This window comes from Ziziphus jujuba, chromosome 12, assembly GCF_031755915.1.
Source record: "Ziziphus jujuba cultivar Dongzao chromosome 12, ASM3175591v1".
In the NCBI taxonomy this organism is placed as follows: Eukaryota; Viridiplantae; Streptophyta; class Magnoliopsida; order Rosales; family Rhamnaceae; genus Ziziphus; species Ziziphus jujuba.
The window spans coordinates 6057203-6076171 of record NC_083390.1 but is presented as its reverse complement, the minus strand read 5'-3'; the positions used below and the strand labels follow the sequence as shown (position 1 = coordinate 6076171).

The window sequence follows — 18969 nt, the reverse complement described above, 5'->3', positions numbered from 1 at the left end:
TGATGTGGGGTTTGAAATTGTGGTTGTGTTTTGCATTCAAAATTTTGTGGTTCGTGCAATATATGCAGTTGAGGTTGAAACAAGAGACAGTTGTGTTTCTCCGTTTTGTATGCATTCATATTTGTACAAGCCAATGAAATCCTTGTCAAAAAAATAAAGTAAAAAATTCCAATGAGAGAGTGATTCATTATGCATTATTTAACTCTTTATCATATTCTCTTATCCTTGACGATTTGATACCAAAGCTATAAATTCCTTAGCGTAGACTAAAAAAGACTAAAAAAAAGATTTTATAATAACATTTTAAAAAAAATAGAAATGTCAGTTTTTGCAAAAGTTTCCAAGTAATTTTTGAAAATATCTTTGACAAGAAAATTCTTTTATATATACATATACATATAAAAGCTTTAAAAGCGCTACAGAAATATTAGAATGTTTGGTTGGGAAAAAAAAAAAAAAATTCCTAAAGTGATTCCTCGTGAATGATTTCCAAACCAGCCAATGTGGTTGCCTAATGTTCTTTTTAATTATTTTCTATTTTTTTTGTTTTTTTAATTGAGATGGGTGCTATAAATATAAATAGTAATAAATATTTTTTTAATACACTTTGTTAGCTGTGGAAATAGAAATACAAAACCATAATCCTTTTTAAAAAATATTGTCATATCAATACCCCTAAGAAACTCATGACGATGACGCCCAGATTTGTTCTTACACCAGGTAAAATATTAGCTATATATATTCTTCATTTTCTTTTTTAATTTTATTTGTTTCTTTTGCAGGTTTTTTAGAATACGAAAAATTTAAGTAGTGGATGCGCTAAAAATGAAATTTATACCTTGGAAAGAACATAAAAGAAAAAGCAACAATTGTTCAACCTACTTCCTCTTGTTTTTTCTTTTTTCTTTTTTTTTTCTTTTTTTTTTTATTCTTTTTTGGTGAAAACAAAGCTACTTCCTCTTTTTTTTCTTTTGTTTTTTTTATGCTTTTTGGTGAAAACAAAGCTACTTCCTCTTGTTTTTCTTTTTGGATACGGGAAACATGAAAGATTCTATATTGATGAAAATTATATTTTTTTTTTGAATAATTTATCTAAATTATAATTTATTTAAAATCTCTTCTTTTTTATAATTCAAATTCGTATTCTCGTGAATACAAATAAAGGTACTTAACCACTAAAACTAAACTTCTTTATCAAAATTATAATTACTTATATATATGATTTTTTATCATTTATTTATTTTGAAATATTATTTTTTACCATTGTTATAAAGATTTTCAAGTTTTTTTTTTTTTAGTATTTCTTTAAGCGCTATACGTTTTATTTTTATGATTATTCATTAAATTCATTATTATTATTTTAATTTCTCAAGTTACTACATTTCTTTTACCATTCTCCTAATCAGTTTCATTTTCAGTAGTTCAACCAATTAATATGAAATAAGATAATTCATTTTTATTGAATATAGATGAAATTATATATTTTGAGTACAATATCATATTATTTATACATTCAGATATTATATATTTAAAGCTAAATGCATATACATATAACATTATAAAAATCTTATGAATTTCAAAAAAAGAAAAAATTCTATTACTCTTAAACTTTTTTTAATGAAAAAGTTTGTCAAAATGAAATTTAAATAAATTATTTATATTTTCTGAAAAAGAAAAGAAAAAAGGAAAAAATATATATATATAAAAATGAAAATTTCGAAGAAAACTGGTCCTCTGCGATGACGCCACGTTTTTCCCGTTCCTGACCAGCGAAGAAGCTTCTTGAGATTCTTTTCTTATTCACCAAGTGAATGCACTAAATGCAAAGTGTTATTATATATAAATGCGACGATCCCGTTTCGAGTTTTCATAGTGATTGACTTGCACTAGCTCTTGACCACGTGAGAAGCTCTGCAAGGGGTAGAGAGAGAGAGAGAGTGAGAGTGAGAGAGAAAGAGAGAGTGACAAAGAATTCTTGTGGTTGCTGAAGATAAAACATGGCTGATATGAGCGAGACGACTACCCACGACTTTCAGTCCCTTTTCTCTTCTGTGGAGAGAGATTTTCTTGTCCGAAACAACGGTGATCAGGTAAAACTTTTCTTACCTTTTTTTTTTTTTTTTTTTTTTTTCCTCCCTCGGTTTATTTTCTCGGGAAAATATGGGTTATGGGTTTGATTGAGTTATTTGAGAATTTATGTTTTTTTCTTTTTTTCTCATTTCTTTGGTTGTGATTTGTGAAAATGAAGTGATTAAAAAAATGGGCTTTACTTAGTTGTCTGATTTCGGAAGATGTTAAAAAGGAAAAAAGAGGTGAGGTTTAGAGAAGGAGAACGAAATCAAACTAAGACTTGAGGTTATTAGGCTGATTGATGGGATTTGGTTTATATTTCTAAAGAATAGATTATTGATATAGTTCAGTAGAGAAGAGAAATTTCCTGGAAAGAGAAATTTCCTGGAATTATTCCTCTTTTTATGTTGCTTGTAATTTGCTTTAATCATTCGAGTGTTGAAGCATTTAAGCAAGATGTGAATTTAGGCATAGCAAAATGATAATAATATGTTGGATAACTTAATTGGGGCATGAAAACCCACTGAGTCATCATGAACTATTTATATGACAAGGCATCTGCAGTTTTTTTCTTAATCATAACTGATAATAAAAGCGATGGTCATAACGGGAATTAGGATCTTGAATATCGAAGCCCCTGTTTTTTGTAAGGAAAAAGAAAATGATACTGTCTAATTTTTATCAACATGGTTGAGAATTTGAGAAATGAATACTTGTTTTAATTCTTAATTTACAGGTTAAAATAGACAGCTTGAAGGGGAAGAAGTTTGGGTTGTATTTTTCAGCATCATGGTGTGGACCATGTCGTCGATTCACCCCAAACTTAGTGGAGGTGTACAATGAAGTTGCCTCAAAAGGTGATTTTGAGGTTGTCTTTGTCTCAGCTGATGAAGATGAGGAGTCATTCAGAGGGTATTTCTCTAAAATGCCATGGCTTGCAGTCCCATTTTCTGATTCAGAGACACGTGATCGGTTGGATGAACTGTTCAAGGTCAGTGGGATACCACACCTTGTGATCATTGATGAAAATGGGAAAGTCGTGACTGACAGTGGTGTTGAAATTATTGGGGAATATGGAGTTGAAGGATATCCTTTCACCACAGAAAGGATAAAAGAACTAAAAGACCAAGAAGAAGCAGCTAAACGGGAACAGACCTTGAAATCAATCTTGGTCTCACCTTCCCGTGACTTTGTAATCTCACCTGATGGAAGGAAGGTAATTTTCTGTTGCATTGTGTTTTTTGAGATTTTTGTGTAGTTAAGTCTCAAATTTGTTGAACTTATATATTGGACCGGACCAGCAAATATGTAAACCGTAATATTCTTCTTAATGTGCACAGGTACCTGTTTCAGAACTTGAAGGGAAAACAGTCGGTCTGTATTTCTCATATTCTTCGTACAAGTTATGTGTTGAATTTACACCAATATTAGTTGAGGTTTATGAGAAGCTCAAAGCTAAAGGAGAGAGCTTTGAGATTGTGTTGATTCCACTTGATGGTGATGAAGAATCATTTGAGCAAGATTTTAAAAGTATGCCTTGGTTTGCTTTGCCTGTCAAGGACAAGAGCTGTGAAAAGCTTGTCCGTTATTTTGAGCTCTCAACCCTTCCAACTTTGGTTGTTATTGGCCCAGATGGTAAAACTGTCCATCCAAATGTTGCTGAAGCTGTTAAAGAGCATGGGGTTCTAGCATACCCATTCACCCCAGAGAAGTTCAAAGAGCTCCTTGAGATTGAGAAGGCAAAAGAGGAAGCTCAAACCCTTGAGTCAATATTGGTTCTTGGAGATCTAAATTATGTCATTGGAAAAGATGGGGCCAAGGTAAAAAAAAAAAAAAAAAAAAAAAAAAAGGCAAACTCTTCAATGATTACTCTCTTGCTTTAGTCTTGATTTTTTGTTAACTAACATTTATATTGTCTTTGGATAGGTACCGGTATCTGAACTTGTTGGAAAGAACATTCTACTTTATTTCTCTGCTCATTGGTGTCCACCATGTCGTGCATTCCTGCCTAAGCTTATTAAAACATACCACGACATCAAGGCAAAAGACGATGCATTTGAAGTGATATTCATTTCAAGTGATCGTGATCAGTCCTCCTTCGATGAATTCTTTTCAAGTATGCCTTGGTTAGCCCTTCCTTTTGGTGATGAGAGGAAGAAAACCCTCCAAAAAAAATTCAAAATCCAAGGCATTCCTGCAGCGATAGCCATTGGCCCCTCTGGCCGGACAGTGAACAAGGAAGTGCGACAGATCATAGCCATCCATGGGGCCGATGCCTATCCATTTACCGAAGAGAAGTTGAAGCAGCTGAATCAACAGTTGGAGGAAATGGCAAAGGAGTGGCCTGAGAAACTGAAGCATGAGTCGCATGCAGAACATGAGCTTTTGCTCACTCGTCGCAATCAATACAACTGTGATGGGTGTGATGAGATGGGATATACATGGTCTTACTACTGTGAGAATTGTGACTTTGATCTCCATCCAAAGTGTGCTTTGAAGAACGATGAAGAAACAGGCAATGGTCCAACAGAGAAGCAGGAATTCGTTTGTGATGGTGATGTGTGCCGGAGAGTTTAAGAAACTTTATAACTTATGCACCATATATATCTATGTGGTTTTATGATCATGGTTTCTAGTTTTATGTCTAGTGCTTGTAACTGTGTTGTGCTTGTAACTATGTTTACTCTGGTGACTGGATAATGAAAACCACAATGCCGCTGTGGGTATGGAATGCTGTGCTATGCAGTCGGAGTTGAAATAAGAACATGTATATCTTCTATTTTGTGTAATTTTATATTTTTATTACTATTAGTTCTTAGATATCTTACACTTATAGAAGCCTACATAAACCATATGGTACAAAAATGAAAATAAAACAAAAATTCCTCGAAGAGGAAATGGCATATTATGCAACATTATACTCTTTCATCAAATTTTCTTCTGACCTGTTACCTCCCTGGCTTGTATTCGCTTTTAGGTAATTTGCAATCAAAGCTATGTTCTTGGTAAATTTAGAACCAAAAGAAAGGTTTTGTTTTTTTTTTTTTTTTTTTTTTTGGGGTAAATATTTGGACATGTTGTGGACAATGAGATCAAATCCCGTGATGTTTGACTTTGACACAACAATGTTATTTGGCTCATATCGTATTAATTGGAAGAGTCCGGGGCGCAGTGACAGGTTTGTCATATGTCGTAAGGGATGTCCAAATATAAGAGCAGTAGGGTGTCCACTCATGTATTGTTGACACCTATAATGTGTACCGTCTCTTGTTTGAATTGTACGCACTTTGTTTCAAGTTTAAACGGTGTTGTGGTGGTCCTGTACAAGTGGTTAGGTCTGTGGCGGAGAGAAAACTCTCTCTCTCTCTCTCTCTCTCTCTCTGTAAGTGTTGCACATGTGCATCACGTGCTAGTCTTCTTCAGAGTCAAGATTATTATTATTATTATTATCATTATTATTATTTCATTTTCTAACACCAAACCTTGGATCAGCTTCACCAAAATCTAACCATCGAATCATCAAATGAAATAATATTCCTCTTTACTACAACACTTCCGTAAGGTTCTTTTCTTTTCTTTCTTTTCTTTTTTAAAAAAAAAAAAAAAGCTTTTGTCTCCTGCTTGAAAATGAGTGAAATTGTGATGCATTCTTTGTTACATTCGTTTACATTGTCTTTGAATGAAGTGTTTTTTTTTTTTTTTTCTAAAATAATTTTTTGCTGGAGTCTCTTCCTTTAGTTATTCACATTTACATCTTCTTTGAATATAGATATCAGTATCTGAACTTGTGGGAAAGAACATACTGCTTTGTTTCTCAGCTAATCTTCATCTCGAATGATCGTGATTAATCCTCCTTCAACGAATTCTTTTTAATCATGCCTTGGTTAGCCCAAAATGATCAAAAGGTGTGTGACTTTGTGCTCCACCCAACATATGCTCTCAAGAAGGATGAAGAAACAAATATTATTATTAATGATCCAAAGGCAAATCATGAGGAATTCGTCTGTGATGGTGATGTGTGCCATAGTGTTTAACAAACTTATTTTTTAGAAACTGTTTCGATCTGTTTTAGAAAACAGAAATTTGTTTCCTAAATAACAATCTACCTGGTTTTATGATCATATTGGTTTTCGGTTATCTAAAAGTGCTTGTAATTATTAAGGTTTTCTATGTAATTGGAGAATAAATGCTAATTACATAGTACTCTAGAGAGTTGTTGGGGTTTGAAAATTGTGATTCTGTTGTGCATTTAAGATATTGTGCTATGCATTTTGAGTGAGGTTGAAATAAAAGGAACGTGTGTTTCTTCTCCATGGTGTACTTTTTTCTAACTATATTATATTGTAAATATGTAGTGTATATTTGGTGGTACAATTTTAAATAAATAAATAAGCTAAAAGCACTTATTTGATAGCTAAAAGCATTTCACAATGTGTTTTGGGGGGGGGGGGGGGGAAAGTGTTTATTGATTTTTTTTTTCTTTCTTTTTGGTAAATGAGTGTTTATTGAATTAGTAAAAACAATTAGTAAAATAAGCATTTGACAATGTGTTTGGAAAAAAAAAAAGTGTTTATTGATATTTTGGTTTTTTTTTTTTTTTTTTTTTTTTTTTTTTTTTTTTTTTTTTGGTTTGGTGAATGAGTGTTTATTGAATCAGTAAAAACATTTTAGGTGCTCTTAAGATAAGACGGAAAATTCAAAGTTGGGTTCTTTTGTGAAAAATAAATAAATAATTTTCATGTTTTAATTAAAACATTAAAATTCTTAAAGGTTTATAATTTTTAATTTTTAATTTTTTTTTATTTTTAATCCAAAAACCTAATTGTTTTTTATGATGTGATATTCTACAAAAATGCTATAGAATAAAAGTAGTGCCCGTTGAGGAGTGTGATTTTTTAATTGCAAAATCACTTTCAAATAGACTATTTAAAAAAAAAAAAAAAAAAACACTTCCTCTAATGTTGGCAGAAAAATATGTATAATTAGTTTTTTTATATATATATATATTGAAAAATCACTTAAAGAATTACCAAATAGATGATTCTTGAAAAATCATTTTCCAAAATGAAATTGATTCTTATGAATTAGTACCAAATGAGCCCATACTACTATTCAAAAGTACTTCCAAACACATTACGCTTAACAAGCTAGTGGAAACCTTATAAAAATAAAAGAAATAATAAAAATAGAAATGTCAAAGAGAGAATGGTTGATTTTGCATCATTTTAGGGTAAATTTGATACTATACCTATTAAAATTGGAAGAGCCATTTATTGAATAAAATATAAAAACAATTATCATTCATATTTTAGCCTCTAAAAATATTTTCTTAAAAAAATTCAAAATCTGATCAAAATTAATAAAATGTTAGTTGTATTTTTACCTTATCATAATTCATCTAAATTCAAATCTATTGCACATAAGACAAGTGTATTTGAATTAAAATAAATATTTGGAATATCGGCATCAATACAATTTAAATTATACATGGTTTAATATTTTATATCCTAAACTTTTTTTTTTTTTTTTTTGCATTATGCACCTTAAATTTTTATTTTATTTTTATTTTTATTTTTATTTTTTTGCATTGTTGCACTTTTTTGGTTTACTAGCTTTTTAACTTACTTGTCATATTGCTATTACCTGCTAGTACAAAGGTAAAAAATGAAGATGCAAAGTACAATTTGTATAGTTTAGGATATATAATGTAAAAATTTTAAAATAAAAAAAATAATTAAAATATAAAAAAGTTATATAGCGCTATTATTTTTTTAAAAAGAAGTTTGTAAAAAAAGCTAAAAAAAAATTTTTAAATGTAATTTTTCAAAACTAAAAATAAAAATCTTTACATATAATTGGTATCTTAAAAAAATTAAATAAATAAATATCAATAAAAAATTTGAACATGCATTAATTTTTTTTCTTGGAAAAGTAAAAATTTTAGAAAAAATACATATTAGGAAATCTTGTAAGTATTTTTTTTTTTTGCAAATAATAAATATAAACGTAAATAATATATCTAATAAATAATATAATATATTTTATGATTATAATTTTCTATTTTTTACAATTTTATAAATACCTTATTGTTTTTTTTATGGGTCTTTATCTTTTTTTATTTAAAACTTTATAATATGTGCAAATTATTATTTAAATTCTATAAAAATAAAATAAATATTCAAGAAGACATAAAGACCAATAAAAAATTTGAACAAGCATTAAGAATTTTTAATTTTTTTTTTTGGAAAAGTAAAAGTTTATTAAAAAAATACATATTAGAAAATATTAAAAGTATTTTTATAAAAAATATATGGAATAAATAAAATAACATATTTTATAAAAAATAATATTTTAAAGTTTTATTTTTGATTTTATAAATACTTGGTTTTTTTCTTAGAAGTCATTTTTTTTTCTTGAACCTCTATTATATTTACATATTATTATTATTTTATTTTTTCAAAAATTACATTTTCATCCTTTAAAACATTGTTAATTAATTTATTAAAAGAATATTAATCCTCTTTAATAAAAAAAAAGTTTATTGATTTTTCATTGATATTTTTATTTGGAAATTTTTGCATTTTACATTTTAAATTTTAGAAAATTATACTTCGAACTCTTATTTGTTGCTTCATATCCGAACCATATAACAAGTCTACCAAAAAAGTTAACAGGAAAAAAAAAAAAAGTGTGTAATAGTGCAAAGAAAAGTAAAATTGAGAGTGCACAATATTAGAGAAAAAAGAAAAAAAAAGAGATGCAAAATGCAAGACCATATATAATTTAGGATATATTAATATCAACATCTTTAAATATTTTTACAATTACCATTAAATATTATAAAATGGTGAAATCCATTTCAATCATAAGGAAATGGAAAATCTAAGCATAAAACACAATGCATTTTTTTTTTCTTTCGCTTTTTTTATTTAATTATTTTCTCAGTTTTCAAAATGATATAAAAATGGTGTCATATATTTCATTTAAATATTTGATATTTAACTTATTTAATATTAAAATTCTATATTAAAAAAATAAATCTGCCACGTTATATGCATGATGGCTGAATAGCCCAATTACTTAAGGCTACACTCATTATTTTATTATTAAAAATTAAATTAAATTAAAAAAAAATAAAAATAAAAAATACACCCACCTACTTCACCCCAGTGCTTATGACCGTAGGATTAACTCCTTCAGTTCCATGTGGATACACTTTTAACGGTGTTTTTGGCAATGCCGCCACAAGACCCAGTGGTCGGTCTCGGAGGATAAAATTAGAACACTTTTGCGTGTTGAATGTGCATCACGTGCCACTGCTCTTCTCTTCTGTTTCTCCAAGAATTAAAAAAATCAATTAACATTAAATTCCATTTCTAACATCAAATCCGGCATCATCATCAGCTTCACCACCAAAAATCTACCGTTGGAATCAATAACATGGAATGAATACTCTTTCAACGAGAATCCTTTTGTAAATTGTAAGCGGAATTTATTCTTATTTATTTTATTTTTTTTTATATTTTTTTTTTGGCTGGGCGTAAGTAATTTAATTATTGCATTTCAATTCCCGCTTGAAAATTTAGTGAATTTTCGTTCCACTTGCTGTTTCATTTTTGGGATTTTTTTTTTTTTTTTTTTAAGAGCTATGGAGGTTTCTGTGTTGCAGTTTATTTCCATTTTCTGCTTAATTTCACTGCAATTGGTGATGGGTCATGGTTCTTTACGATTTTTTTCATATAGATTTATTTCCTAAATAGTAAATTCGTTGCAAATAGCTTTGTTATTTGATCAAACTAAGTCCGGTTATATCGTTTTGGGATGTATGATGGTATTTTGACTTTTGTTTTTTTGATGTTATTTTGTTTGCGGTTTTCTCGGTTAAAACAAGAAGAAAGGGATGAACAAAGAATTACTTTAGGCCTGTAAGGTCTCTGTTAAACTCGTCCAAAGTCCCAACCAGAAAGAACCAAGTTCAACTATGCTTCCCTAATTTAGTAACTGTTGAATGTGACCAAAAATGGCTAGCATTTCTTCTTCTTAAACTGTAGTATTGTTTTAAGAATTCATAGACGTATGTTTTCTATTAAGATAGTAGGTAGTAAATATATATATATATATATATATAGACATATAATGCCTTCGTTAGACTGAAATTGGCATACAATACCAGTTTCAATGGCTGATTCAGAGGTGAACAAAATGAAAGGAGAAATTTACAAGAAGGAAAGTAATGGACGCTCCAAGGCATTTGATGGGGAGTTTCCTAAATTTTTTGTGCACCTCTCCAACAATCTTCAAAATCATCTTAAGGCAAGCCGTTTCACAGTTGCACTAAAAGCTATTGACCAGCTGTTTTTGTTTAAGGTGGAAAATGAAATCCCTTTACTTGTCTCAGTCACAGCTGAAGCGATTAGCAAAAGGCGATGGATCAAAGTCGGGCAGATTTGATAATAAAGTGGTTAAAGGTACATCTACTACATTGGGTGTTGATCTGGAGAAGCAATTGCAAGCATGGGGAGAAAATCCTTCATGGGTTGATCAAACTCCAGAAATAAAGGTGGGGAGAGAGTTTATAAAGAGAGTAGTTTTAGTTCTAAAGATCCTTTGTATTGCATTTTATTGCTAGAATATGATATGGAATTTTTAGCTTATCAGGTTAGGTATCCATTCCAAACTCACAGTCACAACATATTGTAATTCTTGGCAGGTAACTGTACCAAAAGGTTCTCTTTGCAACCTCAATGTAAATGTCAATATTGGGTTGCCCCCAGATGCAGTGTACAATATTGTGACCGACCCTGATAATAAGAGGGTTTTCAAGAATATTAAGGTAAACCATACACTATTGTATCGACTTTTATTTCACATTGACAAGAAATGGCTTTATTAATAATTAACTGAAGAGGCTTAAGTTGACAGACCTCCTTTCCCTTTCAACTTATATTTGCCATTTTCTTTATCTAACATTTTGTATTATTAAACCATGATTGTTCTCCCATATTTTAAGCTTTAGCATATAAAAATGAAAACAAATGACAAGTTATTTTTCTGCCCAGGAAGTCATATCCAGAAAGGTTTTGGTTGACGAAGGTCTTAGGCAGGTGGTTGAGCTGGAGCAAGCAGCTATATGGAAATTTCTTTGGTGGTCAGGGACCATTTCAGTTCATGTTTTAGTGGATCAAAACAGAGAAGATTACTCGGTATGAATGTACACCTTTCATTATTGATTTTCTAAAACAATATATAAATTATATTGCTCAGCCAATCTTTGACTTCTTCTTCAGTGAATACAATGTGAAAACTCTCTTCAGGGTTTTATTAAATTGAGTTTTCAAAGAAGTGAGACAGGGAAGGGTGGGGCTGGACATTAAACAGAAATTAGAAGCCTCTGGTTTGGAGTTGCATTACATAAATCAGAAAAGTTAAACTTTATGATGGTGTTGCATCTAGCAAACAGGATTTCCTGGACGTTTGTTGTGTCACGTGTGCCCTGGATGTTTGTTGTGTCACATGTGCATTCTGATCCTTCAGAAACTCATAATCTTAAAAATCCTTCAGTTTAGATTACTTCTTCTTGTCATTTTGATTCCATTTGTAGCCTGATAGCTTAAGGGTTAAATCATTTTTCTGTTGCATTTATCAAAATGATGTAAAGGGAAAAGGAAAAGGAAAAAGAAAAGCGGTCTTTTGTTACTGATATTGATTGTTTGCCAGATGAAATTCAAGCAAGTGAAAACAGGATTTATGAAAAAATTTGAAGGCTGCTGGAAAGTGGAACCTCTATTTGTTGATGAGCAATCGTGCTTCCCCTTCAAACCTAAGACTTGGAAAGAATATTACTCGTGTACTGGAGGCAAAGGAAGAATTGGATCAAAGGTGAGCTTGGACCAGCTGCTCCAGCCTTCCATTATTCCACCCCCACCCATTTCCTGGTATCTTAGAGGTATTACCTCTAGAACTACAGAGATGCTAATAAATGATCTGGTTGCTGAAGCTGTCAGAATTAGAGGCGAGTGTAGTCCTGAAAATTTGGATAAAGAATTTCAAGTACCTCTGGGATTACATACTCAAGTTGAAAATATACATGATATTAAAGAAAGATGGGCCCTGCGTAGGAGACATGCAAAGCAATGTCATCGAAGGCGAATATCAGCTGAATGATTAGTGGTTTAGTAGCTTGAGCATCTCTATTTCACGGATGTAAATTAACCTTAGAAAAGTAAAGTCTCAGCAGTACTTGCTGTATCCTTCTTTACTCTGCGTCTCTTCTGTCTTGATTGATTTTGAAAGATGGAATTACACAAATTTTCTCTTTAGGTCAAGATCAATACCAAAAGAACATTAACTCTGCTTGTTTGCGTCTGTGTTTGAGTTGTCTGTGAACCTCTCCTGAAAGATGGTTTGGTACTTAAGGTAACAAAGAAATCTTGCAATATTTTACAACTTTGATTTGGTGATTTTAACAATTTGAATTATACACACTGAAATCGACAGGAACAATCCCTTCATAATTTTGTTAGTGGCACAGTTTAAGGAAATGGCAGAAGCTTAAAAGTCATAAATTGAAACAAACATGCAATAATGCTAAAAGGTTGTACTTATTGGTAAAATGTAGACCGGTTACAATATCTGGAACTAAAATAAGAGTTACAAAATCTAGACATACATGTCATACAAACAATCAGCCAAAGTTATTGTCTACTTTATATGAGTTCTTTCCTTTCCTCTTGATCTCTTAAGTATCACTGTGTCCTAAACTGTTTTTCACTATGTTACAACTTACAAATGCTAACCCAGGGTTTGAAACTTGGACTTGAACAGAATGCACAAAGGCAACCAAGAATTGCCTCTCAGTGCCTCGTGTCAAAAAACCCAAGAAGAAACCTTCCGCAGATTCTAGGAAACGTAAACACTACATTCTATACTTTCGTTGTCTTTCAATTCACCATTCTGGGAACCATGAATCTTATATCCTCCATCCTGTGCACTTACTGGGGATTGGTGCACCAACTGGCGAACCATCAAGTCATCAAAACCATGCTTTTCATAGCTCACGAAAGCACCCAATGCTCCAAGAAATCCTTCATGTCTCAAAAACAAAGCTTTTGCTTCACCTTTAGACCTGTAAAGGTTAAACCAAAAGTGATATTTTAGAGAAAATGCCATAGATGGAAATGGACTAGGAAAAAGCAAAACCAAAATATAGTGCCATAAATTTGGTACAGCCAAAAGTGTTAACTAGGAAAAAGCAAAACCAAAATATAGTGCCATAAATTTGGTACAGGCAAAAGTGTTAAATCACACCCCATGTTGGTCAAGTTCGAAAAAGAAAGAAAATTCTTCATCGTTTACCAGAAATTAACTGCAACAGAAATTGTGTCCATTGTGTAAGCATGACCCCGTATGAAAAATCCTCCAAAAAATATCCGCTTGAGCCCAAATCGGAGTGCATTCAAATAAGAGATCTGTGGAGAGATTTTTAGACGTAACAAATATGAGACAAATTTGGTATTTCCCTATATTGGGAATACTTCATGGAATTCATTACTCAATCTTGATAATAGTAAATTACTAACAAGGCTTTTTCATTATACAGTTGCTACAGTATAACCATGTAAATCACTGAGGGAATGAAAAACAGGATTCTAACTACGCATTTATAGGCACGGACAAAATAATTTTGCAATGAATTTACATGGTTATCACGGAAAGATACAAGTAAAAGTCGATCTGCAAAAGCTTGCTTTAAAGATCCTACATTACATTAACTAGCAAAAAAATTAGTGTAGAACTTAGATTATCCCCATAATGCAAAATGAAAACAAAAGGGAAAACATATATAGTCCACAGAATTTAGATGACCTGTCCAATATTATTAGAAATCATTCTTAAGAGGGACCGAGAAATATCCTCAGGTTTGTAGTCTTCAAGTTCTTTATTATCAGAAATTGCCTTGCCAAAGCTAGAAGCAATAGTCATTGATGACAGACCAATCTGTAACCATTGGAAAAACATTACAGGTACCAACATAAAATGAGAAACAAATAGGGAAACAGAAAACCAATCATTTTAAGTTCAGGATCTATTTACATAAAACTTCATGGAGTGCAAATAAACAGAATTCAGTCAGGTATCCATCTAAAATTAAAACAAATATTTATCTATCAAGAAGTTGCATACCTTAGCATAGTCCATTCCACCATAGATGTCCCCAACAAGCATATCTATCACTCTGTTATTACCTTGATGACTTAACTCCAGCAACTCATCAAAACTAAGGTAGAAATTACAGCGGTCTTTGTTAGATGAACAGCCATATCACTTTCCTTTAAGAAAAAAGAAACGATACAACAAGAATTTTTTGTTCGGCATAACTATGAAGAAGAAAGGATTTACGTCTTGCACTTTGTTAAAAGCCTTCCCAAACCCCAAAAGGTGCCACCACCAACATTAGTTCCACTAACTCGCTCAAACTTGCTATCTCCATCTACCTATATAAACGAAAGACAGAGACCAATCTAAGTCCTCAAAAGGATGAGATATGTGTAATTTATAAATAAGTAACCAATATAATGAGAATACCTTAATCATACTAACACCAGAACCAATATTAACGAGAAGATAAGGGTAGAGATCATCATGGTCAATCTGCAGAAACTCCTTCTGACCATTAATGTAAGTAAATGCTTCTTCGTGGACTGCCTGCTCAAAGAATAATCAGATATCCAAATCAAAATATCAAACAAACAAGACAAAGAAATATGAAAAAATATCTACTAGAAAATATAGAGAAATTTTCAAATTAATAACACTACTATTCTCATGCCAGACACACGTTACACAGTACATTTCACACCCCCCACCCAAAAAATAAACAAATAAATTAGTAGGGCGTGTGCAAACAAAGTCTCATAATGGCTAAACTTGGGGATCCTGAAGGATTTATGACAGACTGGTTACTCCCTCAATGGGTTGACCCTTTGGAGTGGAACCCCAGGCCTCAACATAAACAATTTTGGACAGGGAATTTATTGTGATTATCCACACAACACAAAACTCTTCAGCTAAATTATCCAAAATTTATCTGAAACGGCTTTTAAATCTCAAAAATCCATGTTAAACACCACCTAACCAATTTACACTTTCACTTTCTCCTTCATTCATCTTCATTTTCCATTTGAATGAGTATTAAATATTAACATTCTTCAAGACCGAGCGTCTTATCACATTTCATAACACATGAATTTCCTGTGTATTTATATGAGAGGACTTCATTTCATAGTTCTTAAAAAGGTACCAACTTGGACATACCAATAGTATGTGGTATTAGGATCCCACCTTAAGTAGAAAATTCGCTCCAGCTACAAGACAATCCATTTCATCTTCCTTGTCAAGACAAATCCCAAGCTTTTCTTTAAAGAGATCTCCATACTTATGTGCACCCCCACCTGTGGCCTTCAAACCAAAGTTCACTATTAATTTGCATTCTAGTACATTCCAGAGACTCATGTTACCAAGTAGCCAAGTGTCCAAAAGTAATAAGCACTAATTCCAACGTATTGGTAACATAGTTTTAGGCTTATTTTAATTTTGATAAATTAAATATAAAATATACAAACATATATGTTGAGAACGCAAGCACAAAGAAATATGTGGTAAGGCCTCGTGATAGGCATGGACATATGAGAATGTGAAAAATGTCAAAATGGATTAGAACAGCAGTTCCATGCTGTAAGAAGGAGAAATCAAAGGGGTTTTATTTAGATAATAGAACAGGAATCAGGGAACCAAACTCAAATTCATAGGATGGTACAGTGCAATAAATTTTTTACCTTAATAATGCATTTGTCATTGGTAGGGTCCCCATGATGCTTGCAGCCTGAAAATCATCTATCAACCATGTAAGCAAATGACGAAAATGAGCTGGTTTATTAGGCAAGTTGAATAGAACAAGATATTTAAATTGAGTATCGGCCATATTCGTGCTTGTACATTGTCTTCGTATTTAATTTTTAGGAACCAACACTTAAAAACTAAATTTCTGACATTAAGCAAATCCACACTCTGATGAACAGTTTATTAGTTCATTTACCAGATACAACAGCTTCAATTAAGCAACAGCAATCAGTAATCAGTTTGAATAGCTTCGATAGTAATAATCAAGCTCCTTAATAACTTATCCAATAAGAAGTAGGTGTGACTGAGACACTAATGACGTATTAGAATATTTAATCAACTTGGTCAGGTTCGTGGGTCATGAAGAAGCCTCAAGCTTATTTAAGCATATATGCAGCACACATACATTAATACTTTATAAACATACACATAGAAAGACAGGTTTTGGAGAAGGGAAACAAAGTTGAAATTTAACGGCTCCACACACTCACCACTAAAGTGAAGTTGGTTGCATTGAATAAACTCTAAGCAATCATTTATCTTGCTGGTTTCAAATTTTGCAAAATGAAAACTCCCTTTGAGAAGTTGAAACTTCTTGTGATCGTTGGAAACCAAAAGACTGTCATTTGAGGGTTTATCCTCCTTATCTTCCACGGAACATTCACAGTTCCTTGAAAAATAAACCAACTTGATCAAAGTGCCTGCCAACAAACGCAAATGTTGAACAATTAAAAGCTAGGGACTTTCACTAGCATTAGTTTTCCTGATTCTATCTCAATCACTGTACCAAAAAAACCATATAACACAAAAAATGAAAGCAAACCCAAAAGAAAAATCAAACAGTAAAAAATTAAAAATTTAAAAAAAAAATCAGAAAAAGTACCCAAAAGTTGGAAATAACCAAGGAATGTAACAGTGACATAAAAATGACAAAATCCATCAAATTAAACACAAAAAGAGGCACGAAACAAAATCACAAAATAAATAAAAGAAAACCGAAGAAAACGAATTTCATAGAAATTGAATAAAAAAGATGAAGAAAAACTACCTCCAATATCCAGAGCCATATGGGAAACATGATCTTTGGATCCATTTGGGTCAGAGTTGGGTTGAATTCCGAGGTTTCCGAGATCCATATTTTCGGTAAGGCTCTGATTTGAAGAGGGTGTTTTGCAATGGAAAGTTTTATGTACTGGGATTAGAGCAGGAATTAATTCTGCACCTGCTCACCTAACCCATCTCTGCCTTCCAAAGCATTATATAAACGTTTTTTTATTTTTTTATTAGTGATCCTCATCTAAATTCGACAAAATTTAAAATAAAAAATAAAAAATATTAAAACACATCATCAATAATAATAAAGAAGACGAATAATAGCGATGCTGACGTGCATTGAGCGTGGCTGCTGAGTTTTCTGATGCACCGTACTCGCTCAGGAATATTTCTTCGTATTGTGCGTCTTTGAGTTCTGTTTTTTACCGTTTGACTTTCTGAAGCTTCTGTGTTCAATCATTGGCCATCTTTCATCAAAGCTATTCGTATCGATTGGTAACCAAAGTAAAGGAAATTGGTTTGTACTGCTTGTTTCTATGCAATTATTTTTTCTTTTAAATAAAATTTTATTAAATATTTTTTTTTTAACAAATTTTTACAAACTATTCAAAATTTATTTATGAATGGACCAATATGAGGATAAGGATGTTCAGAGCTATTTTCTTATTAAATATTATCCTTACGGGTTCTATTTGACAAAATACGAGTTGGCCTAAGCCTTGTGGCCTTACATACCTATGCCACTCACATTGATATTGCTGGAGTGTCCATTGATGTTATTTTATTTTATTTTATTTTATTTTTTTGTCCGCAAAAAATGCTAGGTGGGTTTTATATTTTGATAATATATATGGATATTGTAAATTAATGGATATTTGTTATGAAAAAAATTTATATGATTTGTCTCCACTTTAACAATAAAAATAAACACATATAGATGTTGTATAATTTTGTTTTTTAAATATAGATGTTAGAAGTACTCTTCAGAGATCAAACTAATTAATTCCTATAAAAACAGTTTAATGAAAAAAGCTGCTAATTTTTTTTTCCTAGTAAATGTTCAAAAGTTGAATTCCACTTGCAATATCAAAAAAATAAAGAGCATATTTGAAAAAATAATAATAATAAAGAGCATAAACCAATTACTTTAAACCAAAAAAAAAAAAAAGGCTACTAAGATCGAAAAACAACATAAGCTTATGTTTTAAAAAGTCATTTATAATAAGAAGTCTTTTTTTTTTTTTTTAATGAAACATATAAGAAGAAGTAATGTCCACAAAAAAACATTTTATTGATCATATTGTTGGTAAAATTATTGTGTATAAAACTATTTATTATGCCTAAATAAAACAATATAAATGTAGAATTTTATTCAATAAACATAATATAAAAGTGATGATACTCTTTAAAAAAAAAAAATACAGGTAGAGGCTAGAGTTATATTCTACATTATCAAAACAAATTATTTGCTTCAATGGATATGTATTTTGTAATTACTTTATTCAAGTTTAGTATAGAATTTCTATAGATTATTAAAGTATCAGTAAAAGTTCCACCTAGCTTTATTAAAAGTTACAGAATTAAAATTTTAGTATTTAGTAAATAACTTGTTTAACTATAATAAAAATATATAACAATCAAAATAGAGATGAATAATTATTTTTCTTGTATAGATTATTATTTGAAGGTTATAATATTAATTTCAATTTTAAAATCCTAATTATACTAAAAGAAAGAATCTAAAAAGCTATCAATTACCATTAGCTTTTGTTTACCGAAAACCCCAGTACTTTATGGAAATTTATTTCATCATCTAATTTAGAAGTATTAAAAGCCATCCCAAATATACTCTCTTATATTTCTGATTGTAGATTTATAAAATGATGTGTTTGGGTTTTTCCTATTAAAACCAATAATTTTTTTTTAAATTTTGCAACATTGATGTTC

The 18969-nt window shown here is 30.9% G+C and overlaps 3 protein-coding genes across 4 annotated transcripts; 2 read left to right on the top strand and 1 right to left on the bottom strand.

Moving 5' to 3' along the window:
- The first annotated feature begins 1828 nt into the window (after positions 1 to 1828).
- On the top strand, positions 1829 to 4881 carry LOC125418274 (probable nucleoredoxin 1). The gene is made up of 4 exons (XM_048466545.2): positions 1829 to 2090; positions 2807 to 3286; positions 3411 to 3890; positions 3997 to 4881. Exons 1-4 carry the CDS (start codon positions 1998 to 2000, stop codon positions 4645 to 4647), a joined length of 1704 nt encoding a protein of 567 aa, XP_048322502.2. The 5' UTR covers positions 1829 to 1997; the 3' UTR covers positions 4648 to 4881.
- A 4427-nt stretch (positions 4882 to 9308) lies between these two features.
- Positions 9309 to 12432, top strand: LOC125420002 (uncharacterized). The gene is made up of 6 exons (XM_016039265.4): positions 9309 to 9551; positions 10244 to 10383; positions 10469 to 10630; positions 10781 to 10903; positions 11130 to 11273; positions 11788 to 12432. The coding sequence occupies exons 2-6, from the start codon at positions 10249 to 10251 to the stop codon at positions 12232 to 12234; spliced, it is 1011 nt and encodes a 336-aa protein (XP_015894751.3). The 5' UTR covers positions 9309 to 9551; positions 10244 to 10248; the 3' UTR covers positions 12235 to 12432.
- A 220-nt stretch (positions 12433 to 12652) lies between these two features.
- LOC125420001 (pantothenate kinase 1) lies at positions 12653 to 17493 on the bottom strand. 2 transcript variants are annotated; one of them, XM_048466529.2, is made up of 10 exons: positions 17018 to 17491; positions 16461 to 16670; positions 15906 to 15952; positions 15412 to 15528; positions 14656 to 14775; positions 14470 to 14564; positions 14254 to 14347; positions 13936 to 14067; positions 13426 to 13538; positions 12653 to 13195 (listed from the first exon to the last, which is right to left on the bottom strand). In XM_048466529.2, the coding sequence occupies exons 1-10, from the start codon at positions 17103 to 17105 to the stop codon at positions 12970 to 12972; spliced, it is 1242 nt and encodes a 413-aa protein (XP_048322486.2). In that variant the 5' UTR covers positions 17106 to 17491; the 3' UTR covers positions 12653 to 12969. The 2 variants fall into 2 exon arrangements, with proteins under 2 accessions (XP_048322486.2, XP_048322488.2); XM_048466531.2 differs by lacking the exon at positions 16461 to 16670 and having other exon boundaries at positions 17018 to 17493.
- Positions 17494 to 18969: the final 1476 nt, after the last annotated feature.

Excerpts from the sequence above, each read along its gene's own strand:
- LOC125418274 (XM_048466545.2), top strand. The coding sequence starts at position 1,998 with ATGGCTGATATGAGCGAGACGACTACCCACGACTTTCAGTCCCTTTTC. Across the intron at positions 3,287-3,410 it reads TCTCACCTGATGGAAGGAAG|GTACCTGTTTCAGAACTTGA; the intron begins GTAATTTTCTGT and ends TAATGTGCACAG. Across the intron at positions 3,891-3,996 it reads TTGGAAAAGATGGGGCCAAG|GTACCGGTATCTGAACTTGT; the intron begins GTAAAAAAAAAA and ends GTCTTTGGATAG.
- LOC125420002 (XM_016039265.4), top strand. The coding sequence starts at position 10,249 with ATGGCTGATTCAGAGGTGAACAAAATGAAAGGAGAAATTTACAAGAAG. Across the intron at positions 10,631-10,780 it reads ATCAAACTCCAGAAATAAAG|GTAACTGTACCAAAAGGTTC; the intron begins GTGGGGAGAGAG and ends AATTCTTGGCAG. Across the intron at positions 10,904-11,129 it reads GGGTTTTCAAGAATATTAAG|GAAGTCATATCCAGAAAGGT; the intron begins GTAAACCATACA and ends TTTTCTGCCCAG.
- LOC125420001 (XM_048466529.2), bottom strand. The coding sequence starts at position 17,105 with ATGGATCTCGGAAACCTCGGAATTCAACCCAACTCTGACCCAAATGGA. Across the intron at positions 14,565-14,655 it reads CTGGTGTTAGTATGATTAAG|GTAGATGGAGATAGCAAGTT; the intron begins GTATTCTCATTA and ends TCGTTTATATAG. Across the intron at positions 14,068-14,253 it reads GTGGAATGGACTATGCTAAG|ATTGGTCTGTCATCAATGAC; the intron begins GTATGCAACTTC and ends CAATGGTTACAG.